We start from the raw sequence: 24,487 nt of genomic DNA on the forward strand, positions 1-24,487 counted from the left end.
AGGAGGACAAAGTAAAAGCTAAAAACAAAATCTCAGGATCATTCTTAGCTTTGATACCAATGAGGAATTTTAGGGTATACCTAAAAGTGATATTCTATATGCTTCTACCTATACAAAGTCTGTTCATAGGTATAGAGACAGACTTATGGTTTTACAGTGAATACACCAAGAGAAAGAATTTGGACAGAAAATCTATCGAGGAAGAGAAATAGCAGAAAGCCAGTGCACTTATCTTTCATCATACATATATTCATATGCACGTACTCCCACTCCTAATAACTGTTCCTACCAAAAATTCAAAATGAAGATTAGATATTCTACCAATATCTACCCCTGATCTTTCAATAAATCCCAACTAGACCCCAGGCTTCTTGGGCTTGGGCCTAATCCACCAAAGGTAGATTAAGTTTTATTCCAACAATATTCATTACAACTTTAAACTATGATAATCTTTTAATATGAGGAAAAAAATGATTATCACAAAAGATATTATTGCTAACCATCGACAGATCATTTTTGAAATTACTCCAAACGAGGGAAAATGATTTTATGGTGATGTTGAAAAAGTCAAGGATCAAAAGAAATCAAAATAACGTGTCAAGGGACCAAAATAACATTGTGACCTAGATAATAATAAAACTACAACTTCCGAACTTGCATAGCACCGCTGAGCGCCCAAGAGTCCGTGTGAGGATGTTTAGGCATCTAAACGTGCGATTGAATGAGAAAACGTGCAACCCATAAAATTGCAATGTTTGGGTTAGTGATGGGATAATTTGATTTTTATATAAAAAGTCACAATAAGTTATAAGCAAAAATTTGGTGCTTACGACTTTTAACTTTTAGCTTTTGCTCTTTGAAGCTTACATAGAGCAAAAGTTAAAAAAAGAGTTGAGTGCTACTTTTAAAAAATTTACTACTCCTTCTGGTCCTTATTATAAACCTTAAATAACTAATTTGTAAATAACAAAAATCAATTAAAATTAGCTAAAAGTAATAAATAGATTAGAAATATATTTTTATTTTCAAATATACACTTATAATGAATGAAAAAAAAAGATTAAAAAATGTATGAAAATATGTAATGAGAGAGAGTATGGCAAAAAAAAATAGTAAATAATTTAGGACAAAATTTTTTTAAAAAAATAGGTCCCATCTTTAAGAAGTTTACTACTTCTTCTTGTTCTTATTATAAGTCTCAAATAACTAATTTGCGAATAACAAAGACAATACTTACATCAAATTTCTTATATCCATCATGTCAAATTCTTTAATTAAACATTAATATGTGTTCTATTTTTAAAATATTAATGTTTAATAACATTTAATTATAAATCCATATTAAACAAAAATGAATACATAGCCATACACAATTGAGGAACTTGACATAATAGATATAAGGATTCTCCATAACAAAAAAATCAATTAAAATTAACTAAAAGTAATAAATGTTAGAAATATAGTTTTATTTCCAAATATTCCCTTATAATGAATGAGAAGAAAATTTAAACAGATATATATGAAAAAAATGTAATAAGAAAGAATATGGCAAAGAAGATAATAAATAATTTAGGACAAAATTTGGCAACCAAAAAAAAAGACACATTAAATATTAATACAAATCCAAATTAAAACTTATAAAGTAAATCACACCCCCTCAAATTTAGGTCCTATAAATAAAACAAACATGAGCTTATAAATAATTTAAAATTATTATATTATGTAAATTAATAATTTTTTAATTTTTTATTATTTATTAAAAGTTATACTGATTTTGGTAACTTTACAAACTAAATTTGCTTATTTAATCATAATCCAAACAACTTACTCATTCAAACTAACTTACTTATAAAAACTCCTTTAAACATAAATCACATTATCCAATCTAATTTTTTCATAAGTTAAATTAAAAATAAACTACTTTTTCTATTACCAATCCAAACAGCCTAAATAATTCTTGAAATCTACTTTTGAATCCCACTTTCCCAGTCAAATTGTAAAACACCATCTTTTTCCATTCATGATGGGTACTTTAACTTCGGGAGCCTTAGTCAAATATACATATATTTGGTAGCTGGAAAATAAAATGGTGGAAAATATGGAAAATAAAATGGCTATGGTCCTCCAAGGACAGCATTCTCTATGTCTTCTCTGCTCAGAGCGTAGCTGAACCTCCTTTCCACATCCTTTTCAAGGTTTCCTGGTCCACTCTTCAAATACCTGCACAATAATCGAATCTTCATTCTGCAACAGGAAATCCTATTCCATCAAAAAAAGTCGATGAAATCCTTTCTAGCTCCTGTTTTGATGGATTTTTCCCCTATCAGTTAGTATTTAACAGCTTTCTAATTTTCATATTGAAATCATAATTAAGTTACTCGATACTCTATCTCCGTAGTTCCTATGAGAGTACCAAAAAGTTTTATCAAATGCAAAGCTCACAACATGATCAGTAGCATAAAGGATGTAATCAGGGAGGCACAGCTTCCACACAGAAAATCAAATTATGGAAGCAAGTTAACCACCGCCAGACAAAGTCAAATGTACGTATTTGTCTGCCAATCGCAGTAGAGTTTGTCCCTCTTCCTATATGCTCTTCGGTATCCATCTCTTTCAGCTTCAAAGAAAAATTTAAAGTACAAAAAGTAGAGCATGCATGCAATAATATAAACAGTCAAACCACTCGTATCAGAAGTCGTAGACAAATACAGCATGACTACCCTTGGATGTAAACTCTCTTGATACTTAATTAACAGTGACATTTTAGAGAATGAATTATAAATTTAAGAGACAAAATAGATCGAGATCTTATATTTAGGGCCAAATCTAATCTCTAGTTAGCTCTTATATTAAGAACCAGAGGTAGCAACATATTGTTCTAATTCTTCTCCTCTTCAATCACATAACAAATGCCAAAGGAAATTTCCTGAAAATTTGGGAAGTGCTGCATGGAAGTATTGATATATCCATCCCGAAACAGAGTGCACAGAATCTAACACCAAGCCAAAAAGTGTTATAGTACTTGTTATAGTAAAGGTTGGAATTTGGAAAATGATGATGTCATACCATGTGCCTGATAATAAACTACTTCAGGCAGATTTCCTAGTATTGCAATAACTCACAGTATAATAACAAAAGTGACGATAACGATTAGAGAGAAAAAAGCTTAATTCCTCCATCTTCAATTTAACTCAAAGGCTTCTTAGTAACATTAGACCATAAAAAGGGCTAGGCATAGTTTGTTTCTGCATAAGACAGCAACTATTCATATCATTCTGAGAACTTTTTTGTTTTCCCTACATTTACTCGTACAAGAAAATTTCAAAAGGACGAATAGGTCAGTAGTTCCATTCAACCTTCTAGTAAATATAACCAGGAATCTTTCATCAGAAAGCAGGTAACAGTCGATAAACAATGCAGCATTGTAAAATTCGCCATTCTCAATGCAAAAATTAAGCGTCAAATTTTTCTTCTTCAATAATAACAACTTTCAGCGAATCATGCACATGAATATCAATATTGGAGTTTAACCCAAATCTTGCGTTCTGTAGTTCACATATATTACTTGTTCCAGCTTATGAATATTCATATATAGGCTTTAACACTGTAAAAGGAAGCTAGCTTCCCAGTCCAGGCAAAAACCAAAAAAAAAAAAAAAAAAAAACAAAAACAAAAAAAAACAAAACAAAAAAACAAAAAACAAAATGAGAGTCAGAGAGAGTTGAAGTTAGCAGATGAAACAAATAAAAATTCATTAGTTTCAGCAGAGTGACTGATAAAGCAATAAAATAATGGTAGATAGAAGTCATCAGATAAGCACAAGAGCCAAAACCAAGGAACAAATGTTTCTTCAAGTTTCAATGCCATCAGATAAGTACTATACTAGTCTATATTCTTTATTGCATAATCATGCCCAGTCACAGTTCAGCAGTATTCTGCTAATTTGATTAAGCACATCCGTATAAAACTCCCTCATTGTGAGATTAGTTCACCGATTTATTATTTGATCTTGGGCATCATATACAAATTATTGACATGCACTAGCAGGATGCTCCTCCAACAATAAGCAGGTAAACAAAGTACTAAATACAAAGCATTCTACGGTAATACTTAACGATGGAAAACATCCATCATAACTTCAATTGAATCAGAATTTGTGCTTTGAAAAACCAAAACGCAGTCAGTTTATGCACAAGGTTTAAGGTAAGACACCCGACTTTCACTATCAATTCAATCATTTAAAACTCCACAAAAGGCACACGAGTATGACACCTGGAAAATATGCCTCATACTTATGTACAAATTAATCATTCAGAATTTTACAATTTGCAACTTGCCATATGATATTTAGTCACCAGTGAATAATATAATCCGCGAGTGCATAAGTCCAAGGACTAAAGTAATTCAATTGTATTTTTACGAACCAAAAACACACCTTATATAGAGGTCAGTGATGTCGAGAGAGAGTTGAGCGTGCCAATCTGGCTTCTGAATAAACCAAAGAGCCCTATCGTCGTTGCTTTGACAAAAACCTAGATTCTGCAACCAAGCCTCAATGCAAGGTAAGCTGTGCGAATAAAGGGGCTTCTTCTTTTCGGGAAGCTTCTGGAGCCACTCGTCTTCCGGCGAGTACAGCTCTTCCGCTTCAGGGGATTTACAACAAAGGTGGATTAGAGATTTTCTTGAAGAAATTGAGCGAATCACAGAAGTGGAAGGCAATTTAGGGTAATGTGAAGAAGGATGGAGTAACTGCAACTCAGAGGAAGTACGAGAAGATGGAGGAGGGGCTGGAGAGAGTGGAAAAGGGAACAAGATATTGGAATTGGAGTTTATGAATGTGAAAGAAGAAATGGTGGACATGCTTTTACGTTTCGGCGTTGGGAGCAAACGAAAATTTGGAATGAATTTGAAGTGGGAAGATCCGGGGAGCAAGATATTGGATAAAACGAGATTCTTCTTCTTTCTTTTTTTTTCCGGTCAAAAATACAAGATTCATTCTCCTCTTCAGAGTTTGGATATTTTGGTCCCAATTTTCGGGTAATAGAGCAATTATTATTACTACCTCCTCCGGTCCTAATTATAAAACCCATTTGACTATTTTGAGGAAATTAAGGAAAGAAGTTAAGTTAGTTATTTGTAATAAATAGGTGTTGTTTTTCTTAAAATATCTCTACTAATCAACTATATTGGCTAGAACTACAATTATTAGAAAGACTATTTTGGAAAAAATGCATAAATATGAGAGACAAAGTGGATTGGGGTATTATATTTAGGACCAAAATAAAAGTCAAACAGGGTCTTATATTAAGGACCGGAGGTAGTATTATGTTAAAAAAGGCGAACAGTGCTGGCCATCCATCAAACCAATACTAGATTTTACGCAGATTTTAATAAACTAAATTTTAAAAAATAAATAATGTTATAAAATTTTAATAAATATAAGATGCAAGGATAAGAGAGGGGGAAAACAAAAGAAAAAGCAATTAAAATTTTTTGAAGAAAAATGATAGCAAAAGGGAAAATGATTAGAAAATATTCATTGAAATTCAAATAGATAAAAAGGTTATCCAAATAAGTAAAATGACTCTTGGTCAAAAATAAATAAATAAAATGACCAAACGGACATGAGGTATATCACATCCTGCCAATTTTAACCTTAAAAATATGAATAATAAATTAAATAGAGGGTCAAGTAGTGAAGTAAACTCAGAGACAAAAAAACTTTGAATTAAGATCCGACTCTTGTCCGGACTGATGTTTTTGAAATCCTCAATCCAGGAAGGGTAAAATAGAAAATTTGAGAAAATTTTTAGAAAATGGTAAAAAGGTAAATTAGAGATTTTGGAACCATATTTGAGGCCCTAGAGGTCAAAATGGCATAAAAATAATTTATTACAAAAAATTTTGTAAACAAAGGTTTATCAGGAAAAACAATAAAAAAATTAGTCCGAAACAATTCTTTTAAATATATAAAGGCCTCAATAATTCATGAAAAATTTTGAAAAAATTATTTAAGGATTTATTGAGTTTATAAAATTGTTTCCAGGCCCTGAAAGTGAAAGAATTAATTTTAAAATATTTATTTCTGAAATCTTATTGGTAAAGCCTGATTTCAGAGAAAATTCAAAATAAATAGTTAGATGTTGAGATAAATTCTGAAAATTTTTAGAGGTCTTTCCTATATTAAAATATGATTTTTGATGAGAAGAAATGAATTTGTGAAGGTCCATAAATATTTTTGAAAATTAGAAAGAAATTTTAGCCAATACGACGAAATCGGGTAGAAAAATGTTTGGAAATGCAAAGTGACGCTTCTTTCTTCTTTCTCCTGCCCATTGGACATTATTTTGGGCCAGGAATGAATAGTAATTTTGTGGCCTAAGTGTTGCAAAATAATGCAAAATATCATATGATATATCTAAGGAACAAAAAATCGGACCGGGAACTAAACCAGTCGAAACAAATGGGTCAAGGGTCACTGGTCGGACAGGAGGTGAGATGAGCCATATTAAAATAATACAATTTAATTCACAATATTAAAATAGAACAGAGTTCATAAATAATAATCACTCAAAAAAAGATAGTTCCAAAAGTAGTTTAAATGTTTGATTGTACCAAGCAAATATTAATAAAAATACATATCTTTATGACTATGCAAAATTAAAATCATCATTAAGATCATCAGTAAGAGCATGGACTGAAATGTCAACAATTGGATGAGGAAAAGTAGGAGTAACAATATCATCGTGCAAAGGTGGAGGATTAGCAATATCCATATCTTCATCACCTATATAAGACAATAATCAATATTAATGATTATGCAAATAATTATATATTCATCTAAGAATACTAATAGAGTCTTAATTATATATATAAACCTCAATTATCCCTATCAAAAGTTGTTGAATTTGTAGTGCCTTCATTGTTAAGGACACTTTCAAGTGCAGCCACATCTCTATCATCAAACTCTTGGGTAGGATCTTCTTCAGTCACCCAAAAGTCCACCATGTCAATGTTTTCATAGTCAATTAGATCATAACTTTCTTCTTCTTCAATGTAGAATCTTTGACTAGATCTGATTCATCAACAAATTTCACAAATACCATACCGTGTGTAGAATACACTAAGAAATTTATCAAAGTGCGTTGTCTAACATCAGTCTATCCATCAGCTGATATGAGGGGACATACGAACAGGCTAGAATCAAGTAACAAATGGATGGTTGATCTAGGTAAGACCTTAAGAGAACCTGTCTCTTACAACCCTAGCCATGAATGCACCACAAGGTTGATCAATCCCTTGATACTGTCGAGTATTCTCACGAGAATACAAGGATCTAATTAAAGCTCACACAGAGAGAAATGAACTCAATTCTTATTCATCTAAGTCTACATTCAATTACAAAAAAATGTAGCCTATATATAAGCAACCATAGAACACTCTAAAATCGGCATCTTAAGACATAAATGCTAGGGATGATGCCTCATTAATGATTATTTGACTATGGGAGGCACCATTTATTATATAGAAATAAAAGAAAATAACTCAAAATTCAAGAACAAGTCTGCTATTTGAAAATAGGAAACTAGATCAAAACATGATCTTCTAGAACAATCCTTGACCAAAAAAACAAACTTAATTCATAATCAATTCATAATGATGCCTGCTTGACCTTCTTGAATGTTCTTGGACGTTCCAAAGGATCTTCATAAATGCTATTCACGTCCATAAGCATGCATAGGCCTTTTAGACATCCATTTCGGCTTGAATATGGTTTAATCATGTTCTGAAACTCTCATGGTCCATAATACAATACATTTGGGCCCCACTTTAAAATATTATAGCTCCAATGGATTCCTTCAGGCACATATAATTATGTTGGGCCTTTAATAACATAGGAATGTGCTCTTGTCTTCTTCAAGGTCCAAGTGTCCATACTCCAATGACCTACATGCCATGGTGGCTTTCAGGGTGGCCTATCACATGTCACTTCAAGCTTTGTATTTGTAATTATCCATATCATTATCCAAGCAATGATCCATGTCCTCCTCTATATAAGCATTCTTGAGTCATAAATTACTTGAATACTTTGGAGGGCTTGTTGGGCCTCTAACTGAATGATTGTTATTTGGGCTTCATGACCTCTATATTGAACACCTTCTGGTATGCTATCATCAGCCATGAGTGTGCAGCCATTGTTTTTCCATTTAGCTCGATGGCAATCAATAAGTAATTGACATTCTTTTCACCAATCACTCAATAAATTGGTTTGAAATCATAAGCATTAGGGGCTTTAAACCCAGGCCTAATTGAAGCAATTCCATCCACAGCTTTTCAAAATAAAGAACAATCAAATGCCTTAAATGGAATGCAGTTCACAATGGCCCATTCAGCAATCAGCATCTTCACATTATATTTTGCTTCTTTAGTTAGTAATGCACTTTTAATACCTGGTTGGGAATCAAGAGTTGTTCTAGGAGCAAAATAATTGTCCATACTCTCAGTAGCTTTCCTCTTCTTTGAAGTACTCATGATAATTTGTGAATCAACATGAGTTTTTTCAACATCCTCTTCTAAGTCTTCAACAGCTTTTTTCTTTGGACATTCTTTCAAAGATTCAGACATTCTATGACACACATCATGTGGAACTTTCTTACAAGAAGCTATTTGACCAGTGATGCTAGCAAGATATTGCTTCATCCTATTTATCTCACCTCCTCTATAACTATTAGTACAAAAAAGACAAGTATATATATTTTGTGTCCCCTCTTTTTTTGTATGCAACATGTGCCCATGCAGGATTTGTTTTGGTACGTAATGAAGAAGTGGGTGTGGGAGTGGAAGTTTCAGTATTAGGAGTGGAAGATCCCGTATTAAGAGTCATATTGTCATTTCTTGAACTTGGATTACTTGAAATATCCATCACTGTTACTAAATGACAAATCAAAAAAAATCAAAGATCAAATATCACGATTAGGGGGTCATTGCTATGTCGTTAGCTCGGATAACATAACATCACTAATAAAAAATAAAATTCAAGATATATAAATGGCTATTTGACTATTGTGGGCATGAGGTTTCTTTGGATAAATGTCATGAATCAAATCTGAAAATCTGCCTTGTAGTTTATTTGACTACTACGGACAAGGTATTTGACAACAAGGTAATGATTCCCCTTCGTCTCTGTACTAGATTGGATTCATGACATTTATTAAATGCATTCCTATTATTAGAATAAAACAATCGCAGCCTATTTGACTATTCTTCAACCTCAAAGTTCAAATTGACAAATTCAAATTTCATATAGTAGTCTCACAAGACTGGAATAAAAGCAAATTATTGACAAATTCAGCTACCTATTTCAGTGTTCAGATTCATTATTTACAAAAATCAAATTCAGTTTTTAGTTCAGCCTCATATGTGCAAAAAACAGAAAAAGACTCTAATATTGGAGGAAAAGAAAAAAGCAAAGATCAACAAACTTTGATTATTAGAATATATCTCAGCCTCACTCTTAAAACTGGAACAATTGCACGGAGCATGACCAATGAAGGAAAAAGCAGAGCATATTGAACTATCTAAGTCTAACTGAATGAAAATAACTATCAAGACAACAAGAGTTAAGAGCACAGAACTGAAAGAAGCCACCACCTATGGCTGCGACATTGATTCTGCTATTGTGAAGAAGAAATGATAACAGGAGGCAACCACCTGCGGCTGCGACGTGCAGATCTAATTGAACCACGATGAGCTCCTACTTCAACCTGGATGACGTGATGTGAAGACCTCGAACCTCTGACAATAAAGAAAACTCCAGCACAATGAGGGTGGATTCAGCCAGGGATTTTCTATTTGGGGAGGGAAGAATAATGGCTAAAAGCCAAAACAGAAACTGGGGGTTGAGCAATGAGCAGGGAGCCTTGCCTTCGATTTTGACCTGGCTGTCTATTTTTTTGTTTAATTCTTCAATATTAAACGATGTCGTTTCGACGGATTGAAGTTAAAAAATAAAATAAAATATTACAAACCAGGGCAACCTATCTAACTGGTGGGTTACCCGGTTTTGCCCAGTTATTACCGGTTGAACCAGCTTAAAAATGGTTCAATTCCTCAGTGGTTTTTTTAGCAAACTAGACCAGACCAGCCACCTGTGCACTAGTTTTCTCGTTGAACTGGCTGGTCTGGTCCAGTTTTTTTTCCCTTGATATTATCCTAAACATTATCTCTTAAGGAATACTTGTAAACTCCCATATTTCTCCAGTATTTTAAGGTGTCTACATGTCCCAAAAACTCTAGATTTTTAAGGGACACTTGGAAGGAAGAGGAGACCACTTTGAAGTCTAAAAATACCCCTCCCACAAACCTTCAATTTTGTTTTCTTTAGCACTAAGAAGGGGGAGATTTTGCTGCAAAAAATCTAACTTTGGGAAGCCAACTTCACATAGATTTTAGCTAAAAATTATCAAGCAAGAATCAAGGAACAATCAAGGTATGTTCAAGCTTTAATTTGGCTATGATTCTAGCTTTGTTTCAAGTGGAATTTGTGGCAATTACTGTCCAGATTTTTGAAATAATGAGAAATGGTTAGGGAAGATAGAAACCATGATTTAGAGCTTGGAATAGCTTGTTTGGTTGACATTTGGATTGATTTTTGAAAGAAATTCCAAGTTTTCCTAATTATACAACATTTTGGCCACTACGAAATCTGAAGGTTAGAAATTGTTTTAATGTGATTTGATAATCCCAATGAGTTTAAAAAGTACTTTTGTGTAGGGAAATACTAAGAAAAAGTGCTGAAAATCATTGGAATCAAAAATGAAAATTTTAGAACTTAATACTCTACTATTTGGCCAAATAAATTTGAAGAGGAAGGAGTTTGATCTTGTTAAATCTAATTTAATATTTGGATTCTACATGAAAAATTGTGTAGGAATAACCTAAGAGATTAATTGAAACAAAGATGGAAATTAAAGTCAAAAAGTTAAAGAAAAGAGGGTTATAGAGTTATCTTAATACCTAATGGTATTTTTATGTGCTATGGTTGATAATTTGGCAGGTGTTTATGCATGAATTGATAGGCATTATGCAAGAGAATAAGGAGGAACCTAAAGGAATTAAAGAGGCTGAAAATTTTGGATTTAAAAAAAGTAGCATGGAATTTACAATTTTAATATTAACTTGCTCGGTTATTACATAATATGGTCCTGTGAATATATATCACATGATATTTGAAATTTTTTGATGATAATGTGGTTGATTCGTTTGCATGATATGCCTTGGCATAATGTATTAATTTAGTGATTTGAAATTATTTGATATGGTCTTTCTATGGCAAGAGGTAGAGAAATATTTTATGGAATTGATTGTAATATATCTTGCATGTTTAACATTGTGATTGTAATTCCTTTGCTACTGAGATTTCTATGAAATCTCATTCCTCTCTATGTATAACAACCAACAGGACTCTCAAGTGGTGTGACGAAGGACAAGAGATGGCATTTCCATGAGGAAATATGCTATGGAATTATATGGAATTATGTTGGAATTTATATAGAACTTTATGTGCAAGCTTTGTAATATTTATGGATATATATATGGATATGGATAATCAAATTGGATTGTAAATTATGTTAAATAACTTATTATATGTTGTATTATGTGGCTGGATTGTGTTAGAAATGGACATGGCTTTATCTGGTTAGGTTTTGACATAAAAAGGATAAAAGTTGACTTTTTAAGGGCAAAGTTTGATCATACAAAAGTTTGAGCAAATGATGAAGTTTGGATTTAAAACTTAATAGTCCATTAGCTCAAATTTTTATCTTTAAAATGAGTGGTATCTCAAGAAATTTGAAGTTTTGTACAAAGAGTTATGTCCTTCCAAAGTTGGGCATAAATCCTGAAAAATTAGAAAAATGACCAAATGAACAGTACATCTTGACATAAAAACTGGACACACATGAGGTGGATTCATACTCTGATTATATTTTTCCCTTAAAGATCTCATTACAAGCTTTAAGTAGGAATCAGAACCTTATCATTTCAATTTTTCTAGAATTAGTTATGATTTTTCAAAGATTGAAGAAATTAAGGATTTTTATGAATAGTAACCTGAGGAGAAAGTTTTAAAAGCTCAAATTTTTCTAACTTAAGGACTTGAGTAATGGTTCCAATTGCTCCTTGTAAAACCCTTTTCTTCAAAACATTATAAACTCGTCATAAAATCACTACTATGGTAGAAAAGGAAAGTTGTTACAACAAACTACTATAGTAGAAAGAAATTGCGCAATTTTTGAAATTAACATTCAAACTCGAAATAAACCCAAACTCTGTTGTATGCAACTAGAAATTATTCATTAACATCCACTGGGCCTCCGAGCCTCCGGCTCGGGTAACAAAAGACATCAACATTAGCCCATCCAAATGGTTTCCAACAAAATAAATCAGAGTTTCATGAGACACCAGAAATGGCCTCCGGCCAACCACAATAAGGAGATAACATTCCCTCTAGTTTACAATAAGGCCGGGTAATCAAAATATTTCAAAAGGGATCCTAAATGTGGCAATATATACTAGCCATACATATACAAGGACTAGAGGCCTAAAGCTAACCAAGCTCAAGCCTCTGCGTCTCTTCCTGATGGCACAGCCTAGAATCTTCACCTGAAAACATTGTAAACCACGGGGTGAGACAACGTCCCAGTAACCAATCTTTCCAATTCATGGTACTACTAAATAGGTGCTCGTGAGGTGTCAAGTGGGGCAGCTCACAAGTGATATTATAAATGATAGCCACACAAGTCATTCAAGTGCAATGATGCAATCCCATCAACCATATCCCTCACTTTGGGGGATTTTCAAGAGCCGAACCCGGCCTATCCCTCACTATGGGGGAACGTAAGGAGCCATAAAAGGCCTATCCCTCACTCTGGGGGACGTAGGGACCCAAAAGGCCTATCCCTCCCTATGGGGGACGTAAAGAGCCAACCATCATGCATTAATGGAGGCCTTACCACGTGGTAGTAACAATCAAAACTCTCACCAATTCCCAATTCATGCATCATGCTCAAACCGTAATCAAAGAGTAAATAATCATTTCACAATTAACTTCTTTCAGTGGCCTATCCTTCACAAGTTCTAGATTCATTCAATATCAATTGAAACCCCACAAGACGGTTTTCCTTTTCAATATACAACATACACTTTGAACACAGTTGATACTCGAAGCACAAAGCATAAATCCACTCACAGTACCACAAAAGCATGTACAAAGGATTGGAAAGTGGTTATCTCTCACCTGAGCAAGGAATAACAAATTGATAATACAGCCCCGTGCACCAACAAGGCTCACAACCGGTCTACACAAGCACACAAACACACAACCACCATGTATTAGCTTTCAACTAATAATGTGGCCAAAACAACAATTGGGGACATAAAATTCCTATCTCCAATCAAAACTCTACCCAACTCAAAAGGGTTTAACCACCAAGGTAATACTTCAAGGTCATAAAAATCCATTAAAACCTTAATTCCTCTCCAAATATCAATTTAGGATTCAAACCTCAAGGACCCACTATAGGAATTCAACACCCCAAACATCCCATTAGAACAATTGAAGTCCTAACAACATTCTAAACCGATTAAACATCCAATTTAACCCTCCTTAACATAATCCAAATCACAAAACTCAAAATCCATCTCCACATTATCATCCTCAATCACAAACCTCCCATTTCCATAAACCCTAATTTCAAAAACTCAAAGTTCTTCAAATCCAAGAAAACTACATCGATTAAATACTTAGACTAACCCAAAGCAATCAATTAAACTCAAAACAATCGGTCAAAAACCCCAATTCCATAACAACCTAGAAAACTCTAGGGTTTCACCATAAATCCTTAGAAATTCCAAGAAAGAAAGTAGATTAGAGGTTAAAATCATTTACTTGAGGTAATAGATCCTTAGAAACACCTTTCCCAAGCCACAACACCAAAACCCTAGCAGAGCTTCTCTCTCCTCCTTCAGATTTTCTAATTTTCGCAGAACCAGACCCTCCCGCAACTATATAGATTCGATACCTTTCGCCGCGACGAACTAATCCCGAGAGGGATTACTCGCCTGAAAACCTGACTTCGCCGTGACACACTCCAATCTTCGCCGTGGTGAAAGCTTCCCAAGAGGAAACTCTCGCTCGTCCAGAAAACCTTCGCCGCGGCATACCCCTAACTTTGCCGCAGTGAGACCTTCCCGAGAGGGAAACCTTGCTCACCTGAACAACTTCGCCACGGCGTCCCTATGACTTCGCTGCGGCCAAATCTTCCGGAAAGACAATCCCCCCTGGAACTCCCGGTTCGCCGCGGTGAACATACCCTGAGAGGGGTCTGTTCCCCTATTCCTCCAACATACCTCAATTCCAACCCAAACACCAAGATTAACATTAAATCACTAATCTATCCTCAAAATCAACCAAAAAGAGGCTATTAAAACCCTATGACTTGCGTGGTTTGTTGCTATGTGTTATTCCTTAATTATATGTCATGATGTGATAGAACTAGATGTGATAATGTGCTTAAATCCTTACATTTTATGCCTTAGCTATATGCATTATTGAGTTGATTACTGATATGGTATATTGCTCCTTTTCCATGGCATGGATGTTGATTATTATTATGAGGATAACACGTGACATATAGCTTGACATGCTTTGCTTGTTTAACATTGTAATTGTGGTTCTTTACTACTGAGATTTTCATGAAATCGCACCCTCCTTTATGCTTAAATCAACACCATTTAGGGGCTACAAGTGTTCAAGGGAAAGGCAAGGAAGTGGCTTTAGCATGAAGGTTGATTATGATGTGTTTTGTATGAACTTATGAATAATGTGTTACAATAATGTAATAACTATATCTTTGATGACTTGATGCCTACTCTACGATGTGTAACATAAGTGAAGACTAGTTTATATGGTGTGAAGTATAGTAGAAGCATGCTATGGGTTGTTGTAGTATAAATATACATGAAAGACACTTAAAAAGGATAAAAATAATCTAAAATGGGCTTAACTTGAAGTCTATGTGCTTTTAGGAAAATGAAGGAGTTTGACCATGAAACTTGACAAATTAATAGATCTCATTTTGAATTTTAAAATCAATGGTAATTCATTCAAATTGAATTTTTGTACAAAAAGTTATGCCAATCTAAAGCTACGCATAAATTCTGAAAAACTGAAAAATTGACCATATAACTAGCGTATGTTTACATGAAACTGGGCGCACATGAGATGGATTAATAACCAAATAATATTTTTCAGAAACCTTTAAATAGAATTTAGAACCACCTCATTTTAATTTTTTTATATTCATTTATGATTTTCTAAAGTTGGGCCAGTTTTAGGGTTACCATGAATAGAACTCGAGAACAATTATTTTAAAACTTGAATTTTTTCCAGTTGAGGACTTATTAAGTGGTTCTAATTGCTTTTATTTGATGTGAAAAAGGGTTATAAGGTAAAGTGTTATATTTTTTATATCAGAGTAAAGGTTCTGGTGTAACATCCTTAAAATCTTAATCCTGAGAGTAAGAAAATCTCAGGGCATTTAAGGGCCAGAATAGTAGAAAGAAATATGAAAATATTGGGAAAATATGTTAGAAATTTCTAAAAGTTAGCAAATAATTATGGAAGATAGAGAAAAGGTCGCTGGATAGTATTCGAGGCTTAAAGGTTGAAATTATGATCAAAAGCAATAATTATTGAATTTTCAGTAATTATTGAATATTGACTAATTAGAAAAATTAGTCAAACATTAATTATGAAAAATAGTTTTGAGCCTTAGAAAATTAAGAAAAAATAAGGATAAGGTATCTTGAGAATTATAAGATATTATACAAGTGGTTTTATTTCCAAAATACCCCTAGTTAATTTTTAAAGGAATTTAAAGTTCAATTATACTAATTGGGGTTTTATTCAGAAAAATTCCAAATAAATACTTATGAGGTTAGATAAATCCCAAGAAAATTTATGGAGCTTCTGTGGGATTAATAAGGGGTTATGAAATAATCAAGAAAGTTTTAATGAGCTCAGAGACCCAAAAAAGTAACTCCCAGTTAAGAAAACTAATATAGTAAGAAAATTAGTTTTCTTTTCTTTTGATGGTATAAATTTATTATGGGAGCAAAGTAGGGCTCTTTAGGAAGGGAAAATTGATAAGGAAATGTTAAGGATCTGAAAAAATTAATTAGGAAGCTCAGATCACTAATATAGAAAAAGACAGAGCTATTTCAGTACAAAAAGGGTGTTGAAAAAGGTAAAAAGTATATACCTTTTTACTTGGCCCTTATTGTGCCACTTGTTAAGATAGGGATGGAGGGGATTTTAGCTTTTAAAATTCATTTTATTTGGAATTAAATAAAGGAAAGAGAAAATTCAAGAAGGAAGCTTAGCTTGACACCTATGTATTGTAATTCCTTTGAACTTTCATGGCAACTAGTTAATGCTTAGCTTATAAATAACCCTTCTGACCCTCACACTTTTGGCCAAGAGGAGATCACTAGGGAAGGTTGTTAGTGGCAGTCTCACCCATGAGGGGGGTGAATTAGGTGAGTTATAAAAATCTTGCGAATTAAAAAACAGTAAGCTAAACATAAACAGAAAGCGCAAGTTAGAGTGATTTCACTATAGAGAGCAGACACAAAATTTATATTGGTTTGGTTTCAACCACTTGACCTACGTCCAGTCCTCAGAACACCTCTGAGTATTTCACTAAGTTCCGAGATTAATCGGGATCTTGGTGCTGTAACATCTTATGTTTATACCAATTAACTTGCCTTGCGGAAGCATTTGGAATCACTTTTGAAGACTATAAGTTATGAAAAATCAAGTTTAAAATTTTCTTTTGCGGGTTACTATTCATTGAAACCCAAAAATGTGGCAAACTTCGAAAATTCATAACTAATTGTAAAAAAATCGAAATCGAGTGATTCTTAAGTTCTATAGAAAGCTCTTTGGATAAGCCTTTGAGAGAAAATAGTTTCTAGACTGATTGCCTTAAAATTTGAGCCCAGTTTTTCTTGAAAAAGTTACTGTTCATATGGTCATTTTTCTATTTTCCACTTATTTTAGCCCAACTTTGGAAGGGTATAACTTCTTGTGTGGTTATCAGATTCAGGTGAACCAACTCTCATCTTAAAGAGAAAAATCCCATCTATTTGCTCACCAAATCTCATGGCTATACTCACTCAATTGCTTAATTTGACTTTGGTCAAAGTTTAGGTCCATAATGTTGACTTTTATTCCCCTTGGAAGGATAAATTGTCTTACTTGACCAAGTACTTGCATACTAATTCTCCTACCATATAATCATGCATATTGGACAACACTAGCATGCTTTCACATATTAACACATAAGCTAGCATATATCCATAACTTAAAATCTTAAAGCATACTCTTAATTACATTCATCCAACATAAGATTTTTCTTCATTCTTCTTCTTCTTCTTGAAGCAAACTTAATTCTCCACTATAGCTACTTCTTTTCCTTTGCTCCTGGAGGTTGAAGGTCCTAGGGTTTGTTAAGTATGGGGGTAAGATTCTTGGAAAATCTTAGTAGCACATTGCATACATTACTATGGTTACACATCACAATGTAATTTAAGCTACATGCATACATACATACTTGAGTATTATGTACTTGCCATAGAAAAACATAACATCATAACATAACATATCATCTCAACCTTGCATAAACCAAGGTATACATGCATGGAGGCATCATGGCATAACATCATAACACATAGCAATGAACATACAATGTATAGTAACTCTAACAAGCAATGGAATGCAAAAGCTACCTTGTTGGCTTTCCTTCCTCTTGAACTCTTTTCTCTTGACTAGATCTTTGCCCCTTTATTGTGTATAGCCTATTAGGCAACCAATGACACAACATTAAGCATTACTCTAACTCCATAACTTAACATCACCCCTTAAACCCCTTTTTTCTTGACTTTTAGGGTTCATTTTTCTAGCTTTGATTCTTGAACTTTCTTGGGCATTTCCTACATAATTTTCCATGTAGAATCCATTTATCATATTAGTTTTATGAAAATCCAATCCCTTCCCATTGAACTTGACTTGGCCGAACCATAGGGATAAATAGGTTCAAAATTTTCATTTCAATTGTTAATGCTTCCAACATCCCTTTCTTGGTATATACCTATACTAAATCATCATTTGAACTCATTGGAAGCATCAAATTGAATTGAAACATCTTCCCTCCTACATTTCTCAATTTGGCCAAACCATATATATAATTATAGGGAAAAGGATTCTCAACAAAACTAACATGTAATCACTTAATCCTTAGCCTTTAACCATACTTAATCTTAACCATACTTCATCTAAACCATTCCCTATCATTTTGATAAAATTTGGGCAGCACTTCCCCTTAGAAAAATGACTTTCTATCATCATTAAAATAGTACAAAACCCACATATCATTATTATACTTGAAATAGGAGAGTTGTAGAAGCTTACCTTGCTTCCAAATGACTTTCTCTCACTAGAAATCTTCTCTTTCTCTCTCTAAACGAAAATTTGCAAGAGGTTTCCTACTTGAAAGGCTTCACACAAAATGAACATGTGGGAGGGGGTATTTATAGGCTTCCTTTTTCATTAATTCCACATTTGCCCTTCTTGCACAAGACTTAATCTTAGCCCTCCAATTTTTACCTCTTTCCACATGTACAAATCTTAGGCTATGTGGCTTAATATGTTGACACTTGGATGGTGAGTCATTAGGGCTTATGTCATCTTTCTTATCCGTTAAGATTAATTAGGCTTTAATCAAGGTTAACTCTCTTAATTCTTTAATTAACTTGGCTAATTACCCTTCTAAAAACTTTTGACTTTTCAAAGATAGATGATTAAATCCTAGCCATCCAATGAACCATGTTTGCCACGTGTCATGATCCTACGGAAGATGACTTAACCATAATCATTTTACTTATCCCTAATTAAATTTTAATCTAACTTGATTTAGTATTTTCTTTTCCTTTTTCTTTTTATTTTCTTTTTTCCTTTCTTGGCCAATTTGGGCCTGACATGTGTCCTTGACATTCAGTTAGAAATTTTACCACCTCAGTTATCCTGACAGTTTACTGAATCGTAATATAATATTGGTTTATTTTATCTGATAGCCGAAAAATTCTAGTATCTCAGAATTCTTATATTAGATTACCATTAATTATATCTCAATAAAGGGAACTTCCTTGATTAATTTGATAATTTTTCTCCCCATATAACTCTTTAAATTGCCGTTTCTATAAAAACAGACAATATACCAATATTAATTTAGTTTTAAATTCAATTAAAGCTAACCTCCTCATCATTTAGGGTTGGAAATAATTTTATAAATCTCCATAATTCCTAAATGAATTTCTTTTAATTTTTCATAATTTTCTGAGATCTTTAGGTATTTTTAATAATTGATATTGGCCAATAAAAGGCACATATATGGCGCCACCTGTCACATCTAGTATTATGATAATTGGAGACAAGAAATATTCTCAAATTATTGAGGATTAAAAGTAATAAGGAAAAGTCAAAGAATTTGGGTGGAAAATAATTACAGTAATTTTCCAAGCCAATTATAGGAAATTGACTAATTAAAGAAAATTGGTCAAATGTAAATAAGGAAAAATATTTTCGAGCCATGGAAAATTAAGGAAAAATAGGGATAATATCCTTTGAGAGTTATATGAAATTATAAAGTTGGTTTTATGACCAAATTACCCTTAGAGAAATTATAAGAGAATTTAAGGGTGATTTAGGCTAATTGAGGGATTTTATTTGGAAAATTCCAAATAAATATTTTAAGAGGAATAAAATTCCAAGAAAATTCCTATGAGATCCCAAGGAATTATAAGGAATTATGGAATTAAATGGAAACCCTCAAGTGTCCAAGATTTTTCCAAATAAATGTGAAAAGTGGAAAAATCCCTAAAGAGAAGGAAATTAATTTTCCTTTTTATTTAAATATTAGGAAATTAATTTTGAGACAAAGAGGACAATTTGGGAAGACAATAATGAGGAGAATAAATTAAGGATCTGATAGAAAATAATTACAGAGACTAAGTTACTGTAATTATAAAAAAGAAGTTAAACTCAGAGCCTAAAGTATACCGATAAAGCAAGATTGGTGTCTTGCAAATCCAAGGGATCCTATTGAGCCATGTGTCAAGCTCTTGAAGGAGAAGATTTGAATTAGCCAAGTGTCATTCCATGAATGGAGAGGATTTTGACTTTAGTAAATAATTTCATTTGGAATTATGTTAATTAAGAGAGAGGAATCAAGACTTAGTAGGGTAATGACACTTGGACTATCATTAAAGAAGGTGGTTGGGATATTTTGAAGCCTTAATCAAGCTCTTCTCTCCCCATTTTCAGATGTTCATTTCGTGCAAGGGAGAAAAATAGAGAAAAAGAGAGAGTTTGAGAGGAAACAAGGAGAAAGGGAGCACTTTTGATCATCCTAGCAAGGTTTCAAGGTTAGATCTTGGTCCTAGAAGTGTTCTTGCTTTGGTTTCTTTCATTTTTATGGTTTAAAATCTGTCTCTTCCCTCTCTTAATGTGGACCAAACTGATTAATAAAAAGGGGAAAGAAGTTTTGATCATAACACTTGCTAAGACACAACAACACAAGCTAGATCCTAGTGTTGGCAAGTGAGTTTAAGTGATTTTAAAGCATTTTTCATGGTTGTTGTTGTGAGAGTTATTTTCGGCCAAGTGAAGAACTGGACCCTAGGATGAGCTTTTCATTGTTTTAAGGCTTCCATGATGCTTAAAATGAGGAATGGTGTAGGGTAGACTAAAAGAAACAAGTGTTGGAAGCCTAAAAGCAAAGCTGAAAATTTTGGGTCAAAACCTCTAGTGGTTTGGTCGGTTTGTGGCTGGAAGAATCAGTTTTATTTTCACAAATCTAAGCCTATTTTTGGAATCTACATGAAAATCCATGTAGGAACAAGTCAAGGAGTGATTTTTAGGGTTAAAGAGAACCAAATCTAAAACTAGTGAACAAAGGAGGGAACTTTATGGTTCAAGAATCATTTTGATGTATGTTCTTGCTTTTTCATGGTTGGATAATGATTCTTGCTGCCATTTTTGTTGAATCACATGGTTAGGGTTTGATATTTGCCAAGGGAAAGAGGAGAAGGAAGAAAGGCTAAGACTTTTGAAGCAAGGTAGTAAGTTAAACCTAGCTACTACCACTAACTAGCATTGTTGATTATTGTATGGTTAATTGCTATTATTGTGATTGAGCTCTCTTGATTGTTATGTGGCTGCTCTTTATAGTATCTTGCTTTGGCCTTTGCATGATTGAGTTTGCCAAATGATAAGCATGTTAGTTCATCCATAGTAGCTAATGTGATCATGCATAATAATGATGCTTGCTTGGTGATATAGTTGGTTAATTTACTACTGGGATTTCCAAAAATCTCATCCCCCAAGAATCATGTAACATTTTAGGGCCTGAATCTTCAAAAGGGAAGCTGCAGATTGAAGGTTGATTTGTGGAGTTTAGCCACAAAATTCGTGAGCTTATTTTGGTTATGTAAATATTAAACTAACAGTGCTGGAAGCACACTGACCCTGACCGGTTCACGTGACTTTTTGATTATGTTCCCAAACGCGTTAAATCGTGAAATTTGGCATGATGAAAGATGACATCCTGAGCTTCAAATTGATAGCTAATACGTTAAAAATGGCCCAGTATACAATTTATAATGATTTTTCAAAGTTAATGGTCAGAATCTGGACATCAGGGTTTTTGGCAAATGGACAGTGTTGTTTTCTTAAAAACCTGACGCTTTCTCATAAAGAATTGGACAATGAGATTATTTTTCCTTGAAAGAGGACTTAAAGAGCTTTAAGTAGAATTTTGAATCACCCCAATTGGATTTTTGTAGAATAAGTTATGAATTTTTGAAGTTGGGCCAGAAAAACTGGATTTTTACCCGATGAACAGTGAAAATCCGAAAATTAGCGTTTTTATGGTAAAAAGTGAGCCCAAGACCATCCAATGTGGTCAAAAATGATTTTGAAAAGGAACCTAAGTCAATATTATAGTAAGGTGTGACATTTTTGGTATCAGAGCGGAGGTTCTGGCATAAGATAGAACGCTCTGCTTAAGTATCCCTTAGATGTAGAGAACTAACACCTATTTTCAGGAACCAAGATGGGGATTACCATGGAATGGGATACAAAATCTGAGCCGTCAGTCAACACTTGGGATCCAATAGTAATTGATCTCACCAAAGATGAAGACCCAGAGGAATGGGTAATGGGAGATGCCAGCCCTGGCCATTCATCAGTGTGCTCCAATGACTGTGTTGAGCACTATCCAGAGCTGCTAGGAATCACTGCAGAACAGTTGCTGTATCTCCCCGGACCCGGAGACTTGGTCAACCCTGTAACTGGAATGTACCAAGAGCCATTAGATTTAGATCTTTATGTTCAGTCTCTTAAGCAGCCTGTTCCTCCTGCTATGTACCAATGTAATATCCCTGGACCTAGTACTGTACCAGTTGTACCCCCAGCCCCGGTAATACCTGTAGTACCTGCAGTACCAATTGTACCTGCACCAGTTCAGCCTAGTCATGAGATCCGTAGTGTGGGTCAGCTGAGTGACCGGCTGAGGTTCATAGGGCGTCACATCAGGAGGGATGTTGATGCAGACCTGAGAGTACACCTGGATTACCTCCAAGGTGTGAGAGAGCTGTATCAGGCACATGGACCAGGCAACCCTTACCTGGATCCTTATGACTGGCTGAGTGAGATGGTAGAGGTCCTACCTAATACCCCTTTCTGGAACCATGAGATCACTCGCCTGAACTACTTGCTGGGAGATGATGTGGAGGACTGGATTCGAAGCCTTGAGGGCTTTGTTATTGTTCACTTTCTGTAGATGATTAGGATGTTCCTATCACTAACGTAGGATGTATTTTGGTACAACTAACCCTAGTAGGTTAGGTTGTTTAATGCTTGGCTGCTGTATGTTGATTGTATTCTAGCTGGTTGATGTTTAAGTGCTGATTGCTGTATGCCTATTTTGATAATGAAATCCAAGCATGATATTTATTTTTCTTGTTCCTTGTTATGCTATTCGGTTAAGTTAAGCAATGGCTAGAACCCGACGAAACCCTTCACCAGAGAGACCCCTAGTGCAAGATGCAAGGGTCCCTCCTGATCCATTACAATTAATTCTGGAACGCCTCGAGCAACAACAGAAGACCATCGAGGACATGAGAGCAGCTCAAGCTCGTCAGGAACAAGAAAGGGATGCAGCGATAGCTGCAGCAGTAGCAGCAGCATTAGCAAACCTCGAGAGGAGGCAACCAGAGGAAGAGGTCTCTGCAGCACCAGCATCAGAACAATTGCCAAGACCGGTAATGCCAGCAGCAGAACCCGATAGCATTCAACAGTGGATGACCCGATTCTGTAAGCACAACCCGCCGTCATTTGATGGAACATTCGATGTTCAAGCGGCGGAAGAGTGGATTAATCGCCTAGAGAAGATCTTCAAGGTGATGGACTGCTCATCAGAGCGAAAAGCCCAGATGGCGATATATAAGCTAGAGAAAGATGCGGATCGCTGGTGGAAGAATACTGAGATTCTTCTCGATGCTCGAAACACGACAGTGACTTGGGAAGTGTTTCTGGAGCAGTTTTATGAGAAGTACTTTCCGAGATCTGTCCGCGACGAAAGAGAAGCAGAGTTTCTGACTTTGAAGCAAAAGGATGACGAGCCTTTCGATGAGTACTTGGCTAAGTTCATCCGTCTCTCTCATTATTCAAGCTATCTCCGATATAGAGATGATGAGAGGTGGACGACGGAGAAGATGGTTCGAGGACTGAGGCCATCATTGAGGGAGATGATTGCTCCCAGACAATTTGAGCAGTTCAATAAAGCAGTGGAAGCTTGCCGAATCACGGAAAGCAGCTTCAACCATCATCTGATGGTCAAGACAACTCCACGAGCAGAGAAGGGAGGTCAAGGAGGTCAAGGTGCTACCTCATCCAATGTGAATAAGAAGAGGAAGCAACCCTGGAATAACCGCAAGAACAAGAAAGGCGGTAAAGCACCGAAGGGCAAGGAGTGTCCTAAGTGTGGCAAGAATCACGGTGACAGGCCGTGCATGGCTGGGCAGAATGTTTGCTATACTTGTGGCAAACCTGGACATTTCTCAAGAGAGTGCCCACAGAACACTGAGCAGGCAAGACCACGCACCCAGGGCCGAGTGTTTGCCATCACAAGAGAAGAAGCCCGGAAGTCTCCGGAGATGATCCAAGGTACGATCATGATTAACAATTCTCCGGTGATTGCAATGTTTGATTCGGGTGCTAGTCATTCTTTTATTTCATATGCCTGTGCGGAAAGACTTGGCTTGAGTATAAATACATTGCCATATGATATATATGTGTCTACCCCAA

General features: G+C 34.7%; 1 protein-coding gene across 4 annotated transcripts; it reads right to left on the reverse strand.

Moving 5' to 3' along the window:
* Positions 1 to 2,093: 2,093 nt before the first annotated feature.
* LOC114739408 (uncharacterized) lies at positions 2,094 to 24,487 on the reverse strand. Of its 4 annotated transcripts, XM_028927500.1 has the most exons (4): positions 24,483 to 24,487; positions 12,622 to 12,625; positions 4,436 to 4,872; positions 2,094 to 2,259 (listed from the first exon to the last, which is right to left on the reverse strand). In XM_028927500.1, exons 3-4 carry the CDS (start codon positions 4,858 to 4,860, stop codon positions 2,115 to 2,117), a joined length of 570 nt encoding a protein of 189 aa, XP_028783333.1. In that variant the 5' UTR covers positions 4,861 to 4,872; positions 12,622 to 12,625; positions 24,483 to 24,487; the 3' UTR covers positions 2,094 to 2,114. The 4 variants fall into 4 exon arrangements, with proteins under 4 accessions (XP_028783333.1, XP_028783342.1, XP_028783350.1 ...); XM_028927509.1 differs by lacking the exons at positions 12,622 to 12,625; positions 24,483 to 24,487 and having other exon boundaries at positions 2,094 to 2,244; positions 4,436 to 4,947; XM_028927517.1 differs by lacking the exons at positions 12,622 to 12,625; positions 24,483 to 24,487 and having other exon boundaries at positions 2,094 to 2,220; positions 4,436 to 4,941.

The sequence above is a fragment of the Neltuma alba genome, unplaced genomic scaffold, assembly GCF_004799145.2.
Source record: "Neltuma alba isolate B1F8T4 unplaced genomic scaffold, ASM479914v2 tig00000458_pilon, whole genome shotgun sequence".
Lineage (NCBI taxonomy): Eukaryota > Viridiplantae > Streptophyta > Magnoliopsida > Fabales > Fabaceae > Neltuma > Neltuma alba.

What these genes read in the sequence shown, in the direction of transcription:
- LOC114739408 (XM_028927500.1), bottom strand. Translation starts at nt 4,860, where the DNA reads ATGTCCACCATTTCTTCTTTCACATTCATAAACTCCAATTCCAATATC. An exon ending in ATCACTGACCTCTATATAAG is followed by an intron (nt 2,260 to 4,435) that starts GTGTGTTTTTGG and finishes TTGATGGAATAG; the next exon opens with GATTTCCTGTTGCAGAATGA.